General features: G+C 49.1%; 1 protein-coding gene across 1 annotated transcript in view; it reads right to left on the bottom strand.

Moving 5' to 3' along the window:
- Positions 1 to 15,938, bottom strand: part of LOC147124856 (FRAS1-related extracellular matrix protein 1-like) — an 883,765-nt gene that overhangs the window by 640,843 nt on the left and 226,984 nt on the right. The window contains exon 11 of the mRNA XM_085994045.1: positions 12,883 to 13,079. Coding sequence (XP_085850171.1) covers positions 12,883 to 13,079 — 197 coding nt within the window. The remainder of the gene's footprint in view (positions 1 to 12,882; positions 13,080 to 15,938) is intronic.

Here is a 15,938-nt window from a genome sequence, read left to right as displayed (position 1 = left end):
ATTTGGTTGGGAATACGGAAACGTGGCTCAAGGAAGGCCAGGACTGGGAACTCAACATCCAGGGGCATTCGATATTCAGGAAAGATAGGCAAAAAGGAAAGGGAGGTGGGGTAGCATTACTGGTTAAAGAAGGGATTAACACAATTGTAATAAAAGATATTAGCTCTGTATGGGTAGAATTGAGAAATACTAAGGGGAAAAAAATGTTAGTGGGAGTGGTTTATAGACCTCCAGACAGTAAGGCGGAGTTTGGGGATGGCATTAAAAGGGAAATTAAAGAAGCATGCAAAAAAGGCACAGCAGTCATCATGGGTGACTTTAATCTACATATAGATTGGGCCAACCAAATTAGTAACAATACTGTGGAGGAGGAATTCCTGGAGTGTTTATGGGATGGTTTCCTGGACCAATGTGTCGAGGAACCAACCAGAGATCAGGCCATCTTAGACTGGGTATTATATAACGAGAAAGGATTAATTAGCAATCTTGTTGTACGAGGCCCCTTGGGTCGGAGCGATCATAATATGATAGAATTCTTCATTAAGATGGAGAATGAAGTAGCTGACTCGGAGACTAGGGTCCTCAATTTAAATAAAGGAAACTACGATGGTCTAAGGAGCGAGTTGGGTAGGATTGATTGGGGAATGGCACTCAAAACGTTGACAGTGGATAGGCAATGGCAAACATTCAAAGACCGAATGGATGAACTACAGAATTTGTTCATCCCAGTTTGGCATAAAAATAAAACAAAAAAGGCGACCCAACCGTGGCTAACAAGGGAAATTAGGGATAGCATAAGGTCCAAGGAGAGGGCAAAAAATTGGCCAGAAAAAGCAATAATCCTGAGGATTGGGAGCAGTTTAGGATTCAACAAAGGAGGACAAAGGGATTAATTAAGAAAGGGAAAATAGAATATGAGAGTAAGCTTGCAGAGAACATAAAAACTGACTGTAAAAGCTTTTATAGATATGTGAAGAGAAAAAGATTGCTGAAGTCAAGCGTAGGTCCCTTGCAGTCAGAATCGGGGAATTTATAATGGGGAACAAAGAAATGGCAGTCCAACTAAATACATATTTTGGTTCTGTCTTCACAAAGGAGGACACAAATAATCTCCCAGAGATGCCAGAGAACATAGGGTCTGATGAAAGGGTGGAACTGAAAGAAATCAGTATTTGTAGGGAAATAGTGTTAGGAAAATTGATGGGACTGAAGGCCGATAAATCCCCAGGGCCTGATAATCTACATCCCAGGGTACTTAAGGAAGTGGCCATAGAAATAGTAGATGCATTGCTGGTCATCCTCCAGAACTCGATAGACTCTGGAACGGTACCCATGGATTGGCGGGTAGCTAATGTTACCCCACTATTCAAAAAAGGTGGTAGAGAAAAGGCGGGGAATTATAGACCGGTAAGCTTGACGTCGGTAGTGGGGAAAATGCTAGAGTCCATTATAAAAGATGTAATAGCAGAGCACTTGGAAAGCAGTGACTGGATCGGACAAAGTCAACATGGATTTACAAAGGTAAATCATGCTTGACTAATCTACTGGAATTTTTTGAGGATGTAACTGGTAAAATAGATAAGGGAGAACCAGTGGATGTGGTGTATTTGGACTTTCAGAAGGCTTTCGATAAGGTCCCGCATAAGAGATTAGCGTGCAAAATTAAGCCAAATGGGATTGGGGGCAAGGTATTGACTTGGATAGAGAACTGGTTGGCTGACAAAAAGCAAAGAGTTGGAATAAACGGGTCGTTTTCCGAGTGGCAGGCAGTGACTAGTGGGGTACCGCAAGGATCGGTCCTAGGACCCCAGCTGTTCACAATATATATTAATGATCTGGACGAGGGAATTGGATGTATTATCTCCAAATTTGCAGACGACACAAAGCTGGGTGGAAGGGTATGCTGTGAGGAGGATGTCATGAAACTCCAGTACGATTTGGACAGGTTGGGTGATCGGGCAGAAACATGGCAAATGCACTATAATGTGGATAAATGTGAGGTTATCCACTTTGGTGGCAAAAACAGGAAGGCAGATTATTATTTGAATGGCAATAGATTGGGAGAAGGGGAAGTGCAAAGAGACCTGGTTGTTCTTGTGCACCAGTCGCTGAAGGTAAGCATGCAGGTGCAGCAGGCGGTTAAGAAGGCAAATGGTATGTTGGCTTTCGTAGCAAGAGGGTTCGAGTACAAGAACAAGGATGTCTTGCTACAGTTGTACAGGGCCTTGGTGAGACCACACCTTGAGTATTGTGTGCAGTTTTGGTCACCTTACCTGAGTAAGGACGTTCTTGCCATGGAAGGAGTGCAGCGAAGATTCACCAGGCTGATACCTGGGATGACAGGAATGACGTATGAGGAGAGATTGTGTCGATTGGGCTTATACTCACTGGAGTTTAGAAGATTGAGAGGGGATCTCATCGAAACCTATAAAATTCTGTCAGGCCTGGACAGACTAGATGCAGGAAGGATGTTTCTGATGACCGGGGAGTCCAGAACCAGGGGTCATAGTCTAAGGATAAGGGGTAAGCCATTTAGGACTGAAATGAGGAGGAATTTCTTCACCCAGAGAGTGGTGAACCTGTGGAATTCTCTGCCACAGAGGGCGGTGGAGGCCAGTTCATTAAGTATATTCAAGAAAGAGTTGGATATATTTCTTAAGGCTAAAGGGATCAAGGGATATGGGGAGAAGGCAGGGACAGGGTACTGAATTTGGATGATCAGCCATGATCTCATTGAATGGCGGAGCAGGCTCGAAGGGCCGAATGGCCTACTCCTGCTCCTATCTTCTATGTTTCTATGTTTCAGCGAAGTGAGGCCCGACCAGAGTATCGGACCTGTGAGGGAGCAGTGACCGGCGGCAGTTTAAAAGCGGCGGCTGATTGAGCCAGGCGAGTCCCGACCAGAGCCTCGGACCTGTCCTGAGGGAGCAGTGACCGGCGGCAGTTTAAAAGCGGCGGCTGATTCAGCGAGGCGAGGCCTGACCAGAGCATCGGACCTGTGAGGGAGCAGTGACCAGCGGCAGTTTAAAAGCGGCGGCTGATTCAGCGAGGCGAGGCCCGACCAGAGCATCAGACCTGTGAGGGAGCAGTGACCGGCGGCTGTTTAAAAGCGGCAGCTGATTCAGCGAGGCGAGGCCCGACCAGAACATTGGACCTGTGAGGGAGCATTGACCGGCGGCAGTTTAAAAGCGGCGCTGATTCAGCGAGGCGAGGCGTACCAATTCAACAGCAGGGCAGAGAGGTAAAAAGTAATCCAAGTGTGACGTCACCAGGAAGCAGGTAAGTGATTGGTTGGTGAGTATTTCTTTCTCCTTTTCATTACAAGCTTAAATTCTGCGGTTTATATTTTCTTGGGTCTCTGTGGTGTAGTGGGGACAGTTGGTAAATAAGCGCCCTAGAGTATATCTTTAACTGGTGGTATTGAGTTAATTTAAATTAATTAAAGGGGTAAGTCATGCCAGGACAGCCCAGCCCCATGTTATGCTCCTCTTGCTCTATGTGGGAATTCAGCGACGCTGCCAGTGTCCCTGACCACCACGTGTGCCAGAAATGCATCCAGCTGCAGCTACTAATGGGCCATATTGAGGCGCTGGAGCTGCGGATGGATGGGTTGTGGAGCATTCACGATGCTGAGAGGGTCGTGGATTACACGTTTGATGAGTTGGTCAAGCCGCAGGTTATGGCTGCACAGGCAGAAGGGAAATGGGTGATCACCAGGTGGAGCAATAGAAGTAGGCAGGTAGTGCAGGGGACCCCTGTGGCCATTCCCCTTTCAAACAGGTATACCAATTTGGATATTGTTGAGGGGGATGACTCACCAGGGGAAGGCAGCAGCAGCCAACTTCCTGGCACCAGGGGTGCTTCTGCTGCTCAGGAAGGGAGGAAAAGGAGTGGGAGAGCAATAGTGGTAGGGGATTCTATCGTAAGGGGAACAGATAGGCGGTTCTGTGGCTGTAGACGTGACTCCAGGATGGTTTGTTGCCTCCCTGGTGCCAGGGTCAAGGATGTCACTGAATGGCTGCAGGGCATTCTGAAGGGGGAGGGTGAACAGGCAGAGGTCGTGGTTCACATTGGGACCAACGACATAGGTAGGAAGAGGGATGAGGTCCTGCAGCAAGAATTTAGGGAGCTAGGTAGCAGATTAAAGAGCAGGACCTCAAAGGTTGTAATCTCTGGATTACTCCCAGTGCCACGTGCTAGTGAGTATTGGAATAGGAGGATAGAGCAGATGAATGCGTGGCTAAAGAGTTGGTGCAGGAGGGAGGGCTTTAGTTTCCTGGGTCACTGGGCCTGCTTCAGGGGAAGGTGGGATTTGTACAAGTCGGACGGGTTGCACCTGAACCAGAGCGGGACAAATATCCTTGCGGGGAGGTTTGCTAGCACTGTTCGGGGGGGTTTAAACTAAAATGGCAGGGGGTTGGGAACCTGAGCAGGGAGACAGAGGAAAGGAATACAGGGATAAAAGCAAAAGATAGGAAGGAGAGAAACAGAAGTGGCAGTCAGAGAAATCAACGGTTTAAATCAAACGTGGCCACAGTAAATAATAATTCTAATAGGTCTAAGAGTGTTAAAAAAACAAGCCTGAAGGCTTTGTGTCTTAATGCGAGGAGCATTTGTAATAAGGTGGATGAATTGGCTGCGCAAATAGAGGTAAACGAATATGATTTGGTTGGGATTACGGAAACATGGCTCAAGGATGGCCAAGACTGGGAACTCAACATCCAGGGGTATTCGATATTCAGGAAAGATAGGTAAAAAGGAAAGGGAGGTGGGGTAGCATTACTGGTTAAAGAAAGGATTAATACAATTGTAATGAAGGATTATAGCTTTGATGATGTGGAATCTGTATGGGTAGAATTGAGAAATACTAAGGGGAAAAAAACATTAGTGGGAGTGGTATATAGACCTCCAAACAGTAAGGCGGAGGTTGGGGAAGGCATTAAAAGGGAAATTAAAGAAGCGTCCAATAAGGGCACAGCAGTCATCATGGGTGACTTTAATCTACATATAGATTGGGCCAACCAAATTAGTAACAATACTGTGAGGGAGGAATTCCTGGAGTGTTTACGGGATGGTTTCCTGGACCAATATGTCGAGGAACCAACCAGAGATCAGGCCATCTTAGACTGGGTATTATGCAACGAGAAAGGATTAATTAGCAATCTTGTTGTACGAGGCCCCTTGGGTCAGAGCGATCATAATATGATAGAATTCTTCATTAAGATGGAGAATGATGTAGTTGACTCAGAGACAAGGGTCCTCAATTTAAATAAAGGAAACTACGATGGTCTGAGGAGCGAGTTGGGTAGGATTGATTGGGGAATGGCACTCAAAGGGTTGACGGTGGATAGGCAATGGCAAACATTCAAAGACCGAATGGAGGAGCTACAGAAATTGTTCATCCCAGTTTGGCACAAAAATAAAACAAAAAAGGTGACTCAACCGTGGCTAACAAGGGAAATTAGGGATAGCATAAGATCCAAGGAGAACACATATAAATTGGCTAGAAAAAGCAATAATCCTGAGGATTGTGAGCAGTTTAGGAGTCAACAAAGGGGAACAAAGGGATTAATTAAGAAAGAGAAAATAGAATATGAGAGTAAGCTTGCAGGGAACATAAAACCTGACTGTAAAAGCTTTTATAGATATGTGAAGAGAAAAAGATTGGTGAAGTCAAGAGTCGGTCCCTTACAGTCAGAATCAGGGGAATTTATAATGGGAAACAAGGAAATGGCAGACCAACTAAATACATACTTTGGTTCTGTCTTCACAAAGGAGGACACAAATAACCTCCCAGAGATGCCGGGGAACATAGGGTCTGATGAAAGGGAGGAACTGAAAGAAATCAGTTTTTTTGGGAAATGGTGTTAGGAAAATTGATGGGAATGAAGGCCGATAAATCCCCAGGTCCTGATGGTCTACATCCCAGGGTACTTAAGGAAGTGGCCCTAGAGATAGTAGATGCATTGCTGGTCATCTTCCAGAACTCAATAGACTCTGGAACGGTACCCATGGATTGGAGGGTAGCTAATGTTACCCCACTATTCAAAACAGGTGGTAGAGAAAAAGCGGGGAATTATAGACCGGTAAGCCTGACATCGGTAGTGGGGAAAATGCTCGAGTCCATTATAAAAGATGTAATAGCAGAGCACTTGGAAAGCAGTGACAGGATCGGACAAAGTCAACATGGATTTACAAAAGGTAAATCATGCTTGACTAATCTACTGGAATTTTTTGAGGATGTAACTGGTAAAATAGATAAGGGAGAACCAGTGGATGTGGTGTATTTGGACTTTCAGAAGGCTTTCGCTAAGGTCCCGCATAAGAGATTAGCATGCAAAATTAAGGCAAATGGGATTGGGGGCAAGGTATTGACTTGGATAGAGAACTGGTTGGCGGGCAGAAAGCAAAGTGTTGGAATAAACGGGTCGTTTTCCGAGTGGCAGGCAGTGACTAGTGGGGTACCGCAAGGATCGGTCCTAGGACCCCAGCTGTTCACAATATATATTAATGATCTGGATGAGGGAATTGGATGTAATATCTCCAAATTTGCAAATGACACAAAGCTGGGTGGGAGGGTAAGCTGTGAGGAGGATGTCGGGAAACTCCAGTACGATTTGGACAGGTTGGGTGATTGGGCAGAAACATGGCAAATGCACTATAATGTGGATAAATGTGAGGTTATCCACTTTGGTGGCAAAAACAGGAAGGCAGATTATTATTTGAATGGCAATAGATTGGGAGAAGGGGAGGTGCAAAGAGACCTGGGTGTTATTGTGCACCAGTCACTGAAGGTAAGCATGCAGGTGCAGCAGGTGGTTAAGAAGGCAAATGGTATGTTGGCCTTCGTAGCAAGAAGGTTCGAGTACAGGAACAAGGATGTCTTGCTACAGTTGTACAGGGCCTTGGTGAGACCGCACCTTGAGTATTGTGTGCAGTTTTGGTCACCTTACCTGAGGAAGGACGTTCTTGCCATGGAGAGAGTGCAGCGAAGATTCGCCAGGCTGATACCTGGGATGGCAGGAATGACGTATGAGGAGAGATTGTGCCGATTGGGCTTATACTCACTGGAGTTTAGAAGATTGAGAGGGGATCTCATCGAAACCTATAAAATTCTGTCAGGTCTGGACAGACTAGATGCAGAAAGGATGTTTCTGATGGCCGGAGAGTCTAGAACCAGGGGTCATAGTCTAAGGATAAGGGGTAAGCCATTTAGGACTGAAATGAGGAGGAATTTCTTCAGCCAGAGAGCGGTGAACCTGTGGAATTCTCTGCCACAGAGGGTGGTGGAGGCCAGTTCATTAAATATATTCAAGAAAGAGTTGGATATATTTCTTGAGCCTAAAGGGATCAAGGGATATGGGGAGAAGGCAGGGGCAGGGTACTGAATTTGGATGATCAGCCATGATCTCATTGAATGGTGGAGCAGGCTCGAGGGGCCAAATGGCCTACTCCTGCTCCTATCTTCTATGTTTCTATGTTTGGGCCGTTGCCCCTTTAAGAACATGCATCACGTGACTCACCAGATGCGAGCCAGCCCGGCGCAGCCTTCCACTCCCGCGATGGTCACCGGCACAACTCGGCCTCCCGCTCTTGCGGTGGCCGCCGGCCCGGTTCGGCCGCCCGCTCTCGCATCTTCTGCCGCAACGGCCAGCCACAGTTACGATCCGACGCAACGACGCAGGTCACCTGACCGCCCAAGCGCGGGCAAACGCGCTAACATCACGACGCGGTCACGTGACCACACAAGCGCGGGAAAATGCGGCCGAGCGTGATGACGTCATCACGCTTTCCACAGGACTGCGGAGTCAGTCCTCGTGGCGTGCCCGCTGGGGAAAGACCTACTTCACAGTGCTCCTGCATCCAGCCGCCTTACCTGCTGTATTTCGTCTGGTCTTGTAAATAAACAACTTCTAGATTGTTCTCCTGAAGTCGAACTCGATTATTTAGTCGTCATTTGTCCGATACCTACCAAGGTGAACACGAACTGCTACATTGGTGACCCAACGACGTGAATACAGGAGCTCATCAACTGCTACATTGGTGACCCAACGACGTGAGTGCGGGGGCTCATCAATACCTACATTGGTGACCCCGTATCCATGAACGTTTTTCACGGACAAAATGCACAGCCTGAACCTTGTCTCCACAGAAGACGATCAACGAACAACAGCCGACGAACACCCATTCCTACATTGGCAACCCAGCCTTTGCGAACGTATTCGCAAAGGAAGCGCAGCCAACAACACCTACATTGGAGATTGATTTTACAGAGGTAGAGCATGACCAACGGCAACCGTCGAACACAAACGCCAGCGCCTACAACTGGTGAGTTTTGTGATTGTCTTTCAAAAAAGAAGCATGCTATGGAAGCATCAGCCGTTTCGCTGTCGCTACCGCCATTCAGGGAGCTGCAACCGCCCTCGTGCTTTCTAATGGTAGAAGCCCCGTACGCCGGGAACATCGATGCAGCACAGACCACGCACATGCTTACGGTCTCCGTATTCGATATTTCTACCGCCACACGGATCGTCCACCTCTACGACATCTCCCAGCGCAACAGCAAGCATGAATCCCTCCAAGCGCGGGGTCCGCAGGTTTTCGAGCCCGCAAGATCAGAGCGCGCCCCACGGAGATGCCATGAGGACTCGCTCCTCTCGAAACACGAGGACTCGTTCCTCTCGAACCACGAGAACTCGTTCCTCTCGAAACACGAGGACTCGCTCCTCTCGAAACACGAGGACTTGCTCCTCTCGAAACACGAGGACCCGCTCCTCCCGAAACACAAGGATCCATCCCTCGCGAACCACAAGGACCCATCCCTCGTGTAACATGAAGACTCATGCCCCGCCGACGACGCACCAGCCCGTCAGCCTGCTGTTTGTGTTACCTACCACACTTTTCGGCGAGACAAGAAGCGTGCCACCCTCCCGGCTGTTTTCTCCTATAGCAAGAACAACTACAAGTGTTGCCGCCCTCCAGGCAGAGTTTACCCCTGCCGAAATTAACAACAACCCGGACCGTTGCCACCCTTTCTCCAGTTTTCTCCTTAACAAACGCAAACATCTACTGACACTGCAAACATCGAGGACGGGTCCAACAGGCATCTCGCGGCCGCGATCAGCCACGTGAAAGTTGCTGTCCTCACCGATCACTGATCAACGCAGCAACTTTTCACCCTCCGTTGTGTTATTGTCGTAGCACTATGGCACGCACCGTTCCATGCGTTCCAGCGTCCCGAAGGTTTCGCTCACCTGTCGGCGAGTTCACCGACCTCGCCTGTCAAGTCCTTCTGGATCGCTCGTTTGGCGTTCCTGCAGAGTTCGTCGGAACAAGGACTTGTTTCAACATCAACGGAGACATCGCCCGCATCTGCCTTCCTGTCACTCTGACATGGCCTGCTGTTTCACACATCTCCACGGTCCTTCACCTGACGGATACGTTTTATTCGCCATGACGTGCGTAAGAATCCGCTTACGACCAGCATCTTCAGACCTGGCCCGCCAAGTCGAGACAGCACGCCCGCCGAGACCACTAGCTCGTCAGACCATCTCATCTTTGGACTTTTGTTAAAGCAAATTCTGGGGGGGCGCATGTGGCGGTTCACCCGGGTGTCCCTTACTATGTATCACAGAAATCACAGAAACCCCACAGTGCAGATAGAGGCCATTTTGGCCCATCGAGCCTGCACCGACACATATTCCACCAGATCCCCGTAACCCCTGCACCAACACATATCCCACCCTATCCCCACGTACTTAATCCCCCTAACACTAAGGGTCAATTTATCATAGCCAATCAACCTAACCTGCACATCTTTGGACTGTGGGAGGAAACCGGAGCACCCGGAGAAAACCCACGCAAACACGGGGAGAATGTGCAAACTCCACACAGACAGTCACCCGAGGCCGGATTCGAACCCGGGTCCCTGGCGCTGGGAGGCAACAGTGCTAACCACTATGCCACCGTGCCGCCCTATATATATATAAAATAAATCGGTCGATCTGTCTGTCCGTCTGTCTGTCCGTCTGTCTGTCATCGCGTGTGCGTCTGTCGGGCTATGCGCTTGAAAGTTACAGGGCGTACCTACGCGCGCGTTACCTCCAAAGAAAGCTTACGCTTCCGAGACGGTTTTAAGCATATTTACGTTTCGGCCGGGCTAAAATCGTGCCCGCGGTATCCAAAAAACCTTAACATTCCGCTCATTAGCATCTCATTATCGGCTCATTAGCGACAGAGTGACCTCGAGCTCGACCAATCATACGCCGGGTTGCTGGCGTGTGCCGCCGGGCCAATCGGTGCGTGTGTGGGCGGCCCTTATCGTTCTGAACCGAGGTGAGTAGCCGCCATCTTGCTTCCATTCTTTTTCCTGCTTTCTGCGTCTTTCTTTTCAAATATACATTTCCAGCAAAATAAAATTGAATTTATTAAATTGTTTTAAAATAAATCACTCATTTGTAAATATTTTATCTAACCTGAAGATTCTTTTTCCTACCTTTCCCCGTTTTTTTCTTAGGCCTGAAAGCCTGGGCCTTTCTTGCCCAGCCAGGCCCGAGCTAGGTAATTGGGAATTGGGCTTCTGCTAAGCTCCTCACACCACCCCCCCCCGTGTCACGTTACCCAGGGCAACGGCGTCAGCCACGAGGGTCCGGGTGCGCGCGCAGCAGGAGCAGGTGAGACGCGGCGTCTCTCTCTATTCCGCGCTCGGCTCGGGCAGGGCTCTCGAGAGTGCGGATCTCGGCCTTGGTGAGCGGGGCTCTCGGGAGTGCGGGGCGGGGCGGCTGGGGCTTGGAGAGCGGGGCTCTCGGCCGGGGGGGGTGGGGCTCGGGGCGGGGCGGCGCGGCAGGGTTACCCCGGCAACCGGTCGTGGCCATGGCCATCTCTCAGCCTCAAGCCCTCCCTTCCCCTCCCCTCCCCACCCCCCCCCCACTCCCCCCCTCTCCCCTCCCCCCTCCCTTCCTTCCCCCCTTCCCCCCCGCCCCCCCTTCACCCCCTCCCTTCCCCCCTTCCCCCCTCCCCCCCGCCCTCCCTTCCCCCCCTCCCCCGCCCTCCCTTCCCCCTCCTTTCCCCCCCTCCCTTCCCCCCCCGCCACCCTCCCTTCTCCCCCCGCCCTCCCTTTCCCCCCCGCCCTCCCTTCCCCACCCCACCCGCCCTTCCCCCCTTTCCTCCCCCCCGCCCTCCCTTTCCCCCCACCCGCCCTCTCTTCCCCCCACCCTCTCTCTCTCTTCCCCCCAGTCGCTCTCTCTCTCTCTCTTCCAACAACAACATACCCTCGAAAAAGCCTCGGCACCGCCGGGCACTTCAGCTAGTGTATACATAATTCCCTTTAACTTACCTTTGTATGTACATAACTTACCTGTTTGGGCCGTTGCCCCTTTAACTTACCTGTTTGAGCCATTGCCGCTTTAAGAATGTGCATCACGTGACTCACCAGATGCGAGCCGGCCCAGCGCAGCCTTCCACTCCCGCGACGGTCGCCGGCACAACTCGGCCTCCCGCTCCTGCGGTGGCCGCCGGCACAACTCGGCCTCCCGCTCCTGCGGTGGCCGCCGGCCCGGTTTGGCCGCCCGCTCTCGTGTCTTCGGCCGCAACGGCCAGCCACAGTTACGCGCCAACGCAACGACGCAGGTCACGTGACTGCCCAAGCGCGGGCAAACGCGCTAACGTCACGACACGGTCACGTGACCACACAAGCGCAGGAAAACGCGGCCGAGCGTGATGACGTCATCACGCTCTCCACAGGACTGCGGAAAGACCTACTTCACAGTGCTCCTGCATCCAGCCGCCTTACCTGCTGTATTTCGTCTGTTCTTGTAAATAAACAACTTCTAGATTGTTCTCCTGAAGTCGAACTCGATTATTTAGTAGTCATTCGTCCGATACCTACCTAGGTGAACACGAACTGCTACAACATCACTGATTGTATGCAAAAGCGTTAGCAATAAGTGATCAAAAGACATGATGTCCCTTTAACAAAATCACAGACAATCATCTTAGATTACAGGAAGCTAAATCCATTAAATCACGGTGGGCACCTGATGAAAGGGGAAAACATTTCTGCCAATTGATGCTTTTTGATATCCCCACTCTGCTGAAAAAGAGACATTCCATTCAGATGAAGGGGATCCTTCCTACACCATCAGCAAAATAACATGGCAGATGAACAGATCCCATTGATACAAAAGCAAAATACTGCAGATGCTGGAACTCTGAAATAAAAATAGAAAATGCTGGAAATACTCAGCAGGCCAGGCAGCATCTGTGCAGAGAGAAACAGAGTTAACAGCTCTGACGAAGGATCATCGACCTGAAACGTTAACTTGTTTCTTTCCCTCCACAGATTCTGCCTGGCCTGCTGAGTATTTCCAGCATTTTCTGTTTTTATTTCAGATCCCATTGATAATTGGGAAGATGATGAATGTTAACAAGAAAAATGACTGCCTCCGACCGACAGCCTCGCAGAGCACCATGAAATGGATGCAAAGGAGACAACCCCCTGCCTACTTTAGATTATCAAAAGGGCTGACAGCTAGAGGATCAGAATATGGTGCAGTTGGTAGACAAAATATAAAAGAAACTTATTTAATAGAAACTTGTTAAAAGATTATAAACCTACTGATCAGTGCCTCTAATCTATATGTGCTAAATTAGCTGCCAATAGGGAATTACTGAGGGCAGTGACATTGGAAGCACATCCTTTTTCAGTTACATTTATGGTATCGCCACACATTGTGGCTAGAGCAGTTCTTCCCCGATATATTATTCAATCGCAAAGTAAGCCAAAAAAACTGCAAAATATTTTGACAGGTATGATGACACTATCTTTTATAATAATTTAGCTCACCCACAATGTGCAAGGGGATCTGGTCTGCATACACTTACCCAAGTACTGAAGTAAAGAATGGCAGGGTTGTTATTGTATATATGATCTCCCTGTCAGGTGACTCGGTGTCTGTGAAATGCAGCTGGTTCTTTGTCAGGTACACTATCTCAGTCTCCTTGACAACAAGATGACGCACAACCCCCGGTGCTTCTTTGGGAAGCTGATCATCCACTGGCGTAATGTGAACAATTACAGTCTGCAATTAAATTTACTTTGTGAGAAAAGACTGCCAGAGTTTCACAGCATTAATGAATAAAGTGACACAGAAAACATGTTAATGAAATACCACTGCACACAATAAACTTAAATGTACAACTTAAAGCTTTTTAAATATTGGCAATGTTTACAGCGCTGATAATCACAGAAGTCACAGAAGTCACAGAAACCCCACAGTGCAGATAGAGGCCATTTCGGCCCATCGAGCCTGCACCGACACATATCCCACCCGATTCCCGTAACCCCTACACCAACACATATCCCACCCTATCCCCGTAACCCCACGTATTTAATCCCCCTAACACTAAGGGTCAATTTATCATAGCCAATCAACCTAAACCCGCACATCTTTGGACTGTGGGAGGAAACCGGAGCACCCGGAGGAAACCCATGCAAACACGGGGAGAATGTGCAAACTCCACACAGACAGTCACCCGAGGCCGGATTTGAACCCGGGTCCCTGGCTCTGTGAGGCAACAGTGCTAACCACTATGCCACCGTGCATGGTGTGACTTTGTAGGGACATTTTTTTGGCTAAGGGACAGAAAGCAGGGCGTAATGGAGAATGGTTGTTTTTCAGACTGGAGGGAAGTATAGGGTGGTGAGTGACCCCAGGGGTCAGTATTAGGACCACTGCTTTTTTGGTACATATTAATAACCTGGACTTGGGTATACAGGGCACAATTTCAAAGTCTGCAGATGGCATGAAACTCAGAAATGTAGTAAACAATTACAGGAGATTCCCTGCTGTCTGCCACAGGGAACGTCATCGTAAGAATCCTCCTCAATCACCTTCTCCCAGTGGCTGAAGAGCTCCTCCCAGAGTCGCAATGCGGATTCTGCCCACTAAGGGGCATAATGGAAATGATCTTCACCATGCGCCAATTACAAGAGAAATGCAGGGAACAGCACCAACCGCTGTACATGGCCTTCTTTGACCTCACAAAGGCCTTTGACACTGTCAACCGTGAGGGATTATGGAGTGTCCTCAAATTCGGCTGCCCTCAAAAGTTTGTCACAATCCTCCGCCTGCTTCATGACAACGTGCAAGCCATGATCCTGACCAACAGTTCCACCACAGACCCAATTCATATACAGACCGGGGTCAAGCAAGGCTGTGTCATCACACCAACGTTCTTCTCGATCTTCCTTGCGGCAATGCTCCATCTCACCCCCAGTAAGCTCCTCGCTGGAGTGGAGCTAATTTACAGAACAAACGGGAAACTGTTCAAACTCCATTGCCTCCCGTCCAGATCCAAGGGTCGTCCCTTCCTCTGTCATCGAATTACAGTATGCAGACGACGCTTGCGTTTGCGCACACTTGGAGGTCAAACTCCAAACCATCGTTAACACCTTCACTGAAGCGTACGAGAGCATGGGCCTTACACTAAACATCCGGAAGACAAAGGTCCTCAACAATCTGCCCCCACCACACAGTACTGTCCCCCCCGATTATCAAAATCCATGAGAAGGCCTTGGACACTTTCCATACCTCGGGAGCCTACTGTCAACAAGGGCAGACGTCGATGACGAAGTCCAACACTGCCTTCAGTGTGCCAGTGCAGCCTACGGTCGCCTGAGGAAGAGAGTGTTTGAAGACCAGCACCTCAAACCCAGCACCAAGCTCATAGTCTACAAAGCAGTAGTAATACCTGCCCTCCTGTATGCCTCAGAGACATGGACCATGTACAGCAGGCACCTCAAAGCACTGGAGAGGTACCACCAACACTGCCTCCGCAAGATCCTGCAAATCCATTGGCAGGATATATTAAATCCGTGAATCTTAAGGTATGGTGTTCTTCAATAAATAGATGGAGACTGCAGATCAACAATCAACAGGTGTTTACTGGATGAGGGTAGTCTAAAAACTAACAGTACAGATGCCTGCTCAGGGCTTATATACAGGTGTGGTCACTGCCGGTACTACAGTATGCTGGAGCTGTAAAAGTAGTTCTCTCTTAAAGGTACATACACTACAATTCCTCCCCTTTTAGATTAACAGTACCATAACATTCAAATAACAGTTAACACTTTTAACATGCACAGTAACTGAAATAGTCCATTTATAGATTCAGTCTTTGGGGCGGCTTAGAGTCATAGAGTCATAGAGTAATACAGCATGGATAGAGGCCCTTCGGCCCATCGTGTCCATGCCGGCCATCAAGCCCTGTCTAATCTAATCCCATATTCCAGCATTTGGCCCGTAGCCTTGTATGCTATGGCATTTCAAATGCTCATCCAAATGCTTCTTAAATGTTGTGAGGGTTTCTGCCTCCACAACCCTTTCAGGCAGTGAGTTCCAGACTCCAACCACCCTCTGGGTGAAAAAGTTCTTTCTCAAATCCCCTCTAAACCTCCCGCCCTTTACCTTGAATCTATGCCCCCTAGTTATTGACCCCTCTACTAAGGGGAAAAGCTCCTCAGCATCCATCCTATCTATGCCCCTGATCCTTTCTGGATAGCGCCTTTCCTGAGTGGCTTGTTCTTGGTGCGGAGGCGATTCTGGCCCCCTGTCATCGGTTAGTTCATCAGTTTCCGATGCTACTGTTTCTGGGATAGATGCTACCGGTATGTCAGGTTCATCATCAGGTACGCTAGACATGGGGTTGACTCGTTCCTGTGACGCTAGGATCTGGTTGACATGGCGTCTCACAATGTTCTCCCTGACAGCCACTGTGTACATTAGTGGCCCCTGCCGTGTGCATATCGTTCCGGGTTGCCATTTCTCTGTTCGGTAGTCGCAGGCCAAGACTGGTTGTCCTACATTGAAGCTCCTTGTCGGCTTCTCATTGATGTGCTGGAATTGCTTATTCTCAAAATTTCTTCGCACATTTGGTCT

This window comes from Somniosus microcephalus, chromosome 1 (genome assembly GCF_052327205.1).
Source record: "Somniosus microcephalus isolate GS21.2 chromosome 1, FLI_Smic_1.0, whole genome shotgun sequence".
NCBI lineage: Eukaryota > Metazoa > Chordata > Chondrichthyes > Squaliformes > Somniosidae > Somniosus > Somniosus microcephalus.
This window is presented reverse-complemented; position numbering and strand designations above follow the sequence as displayed.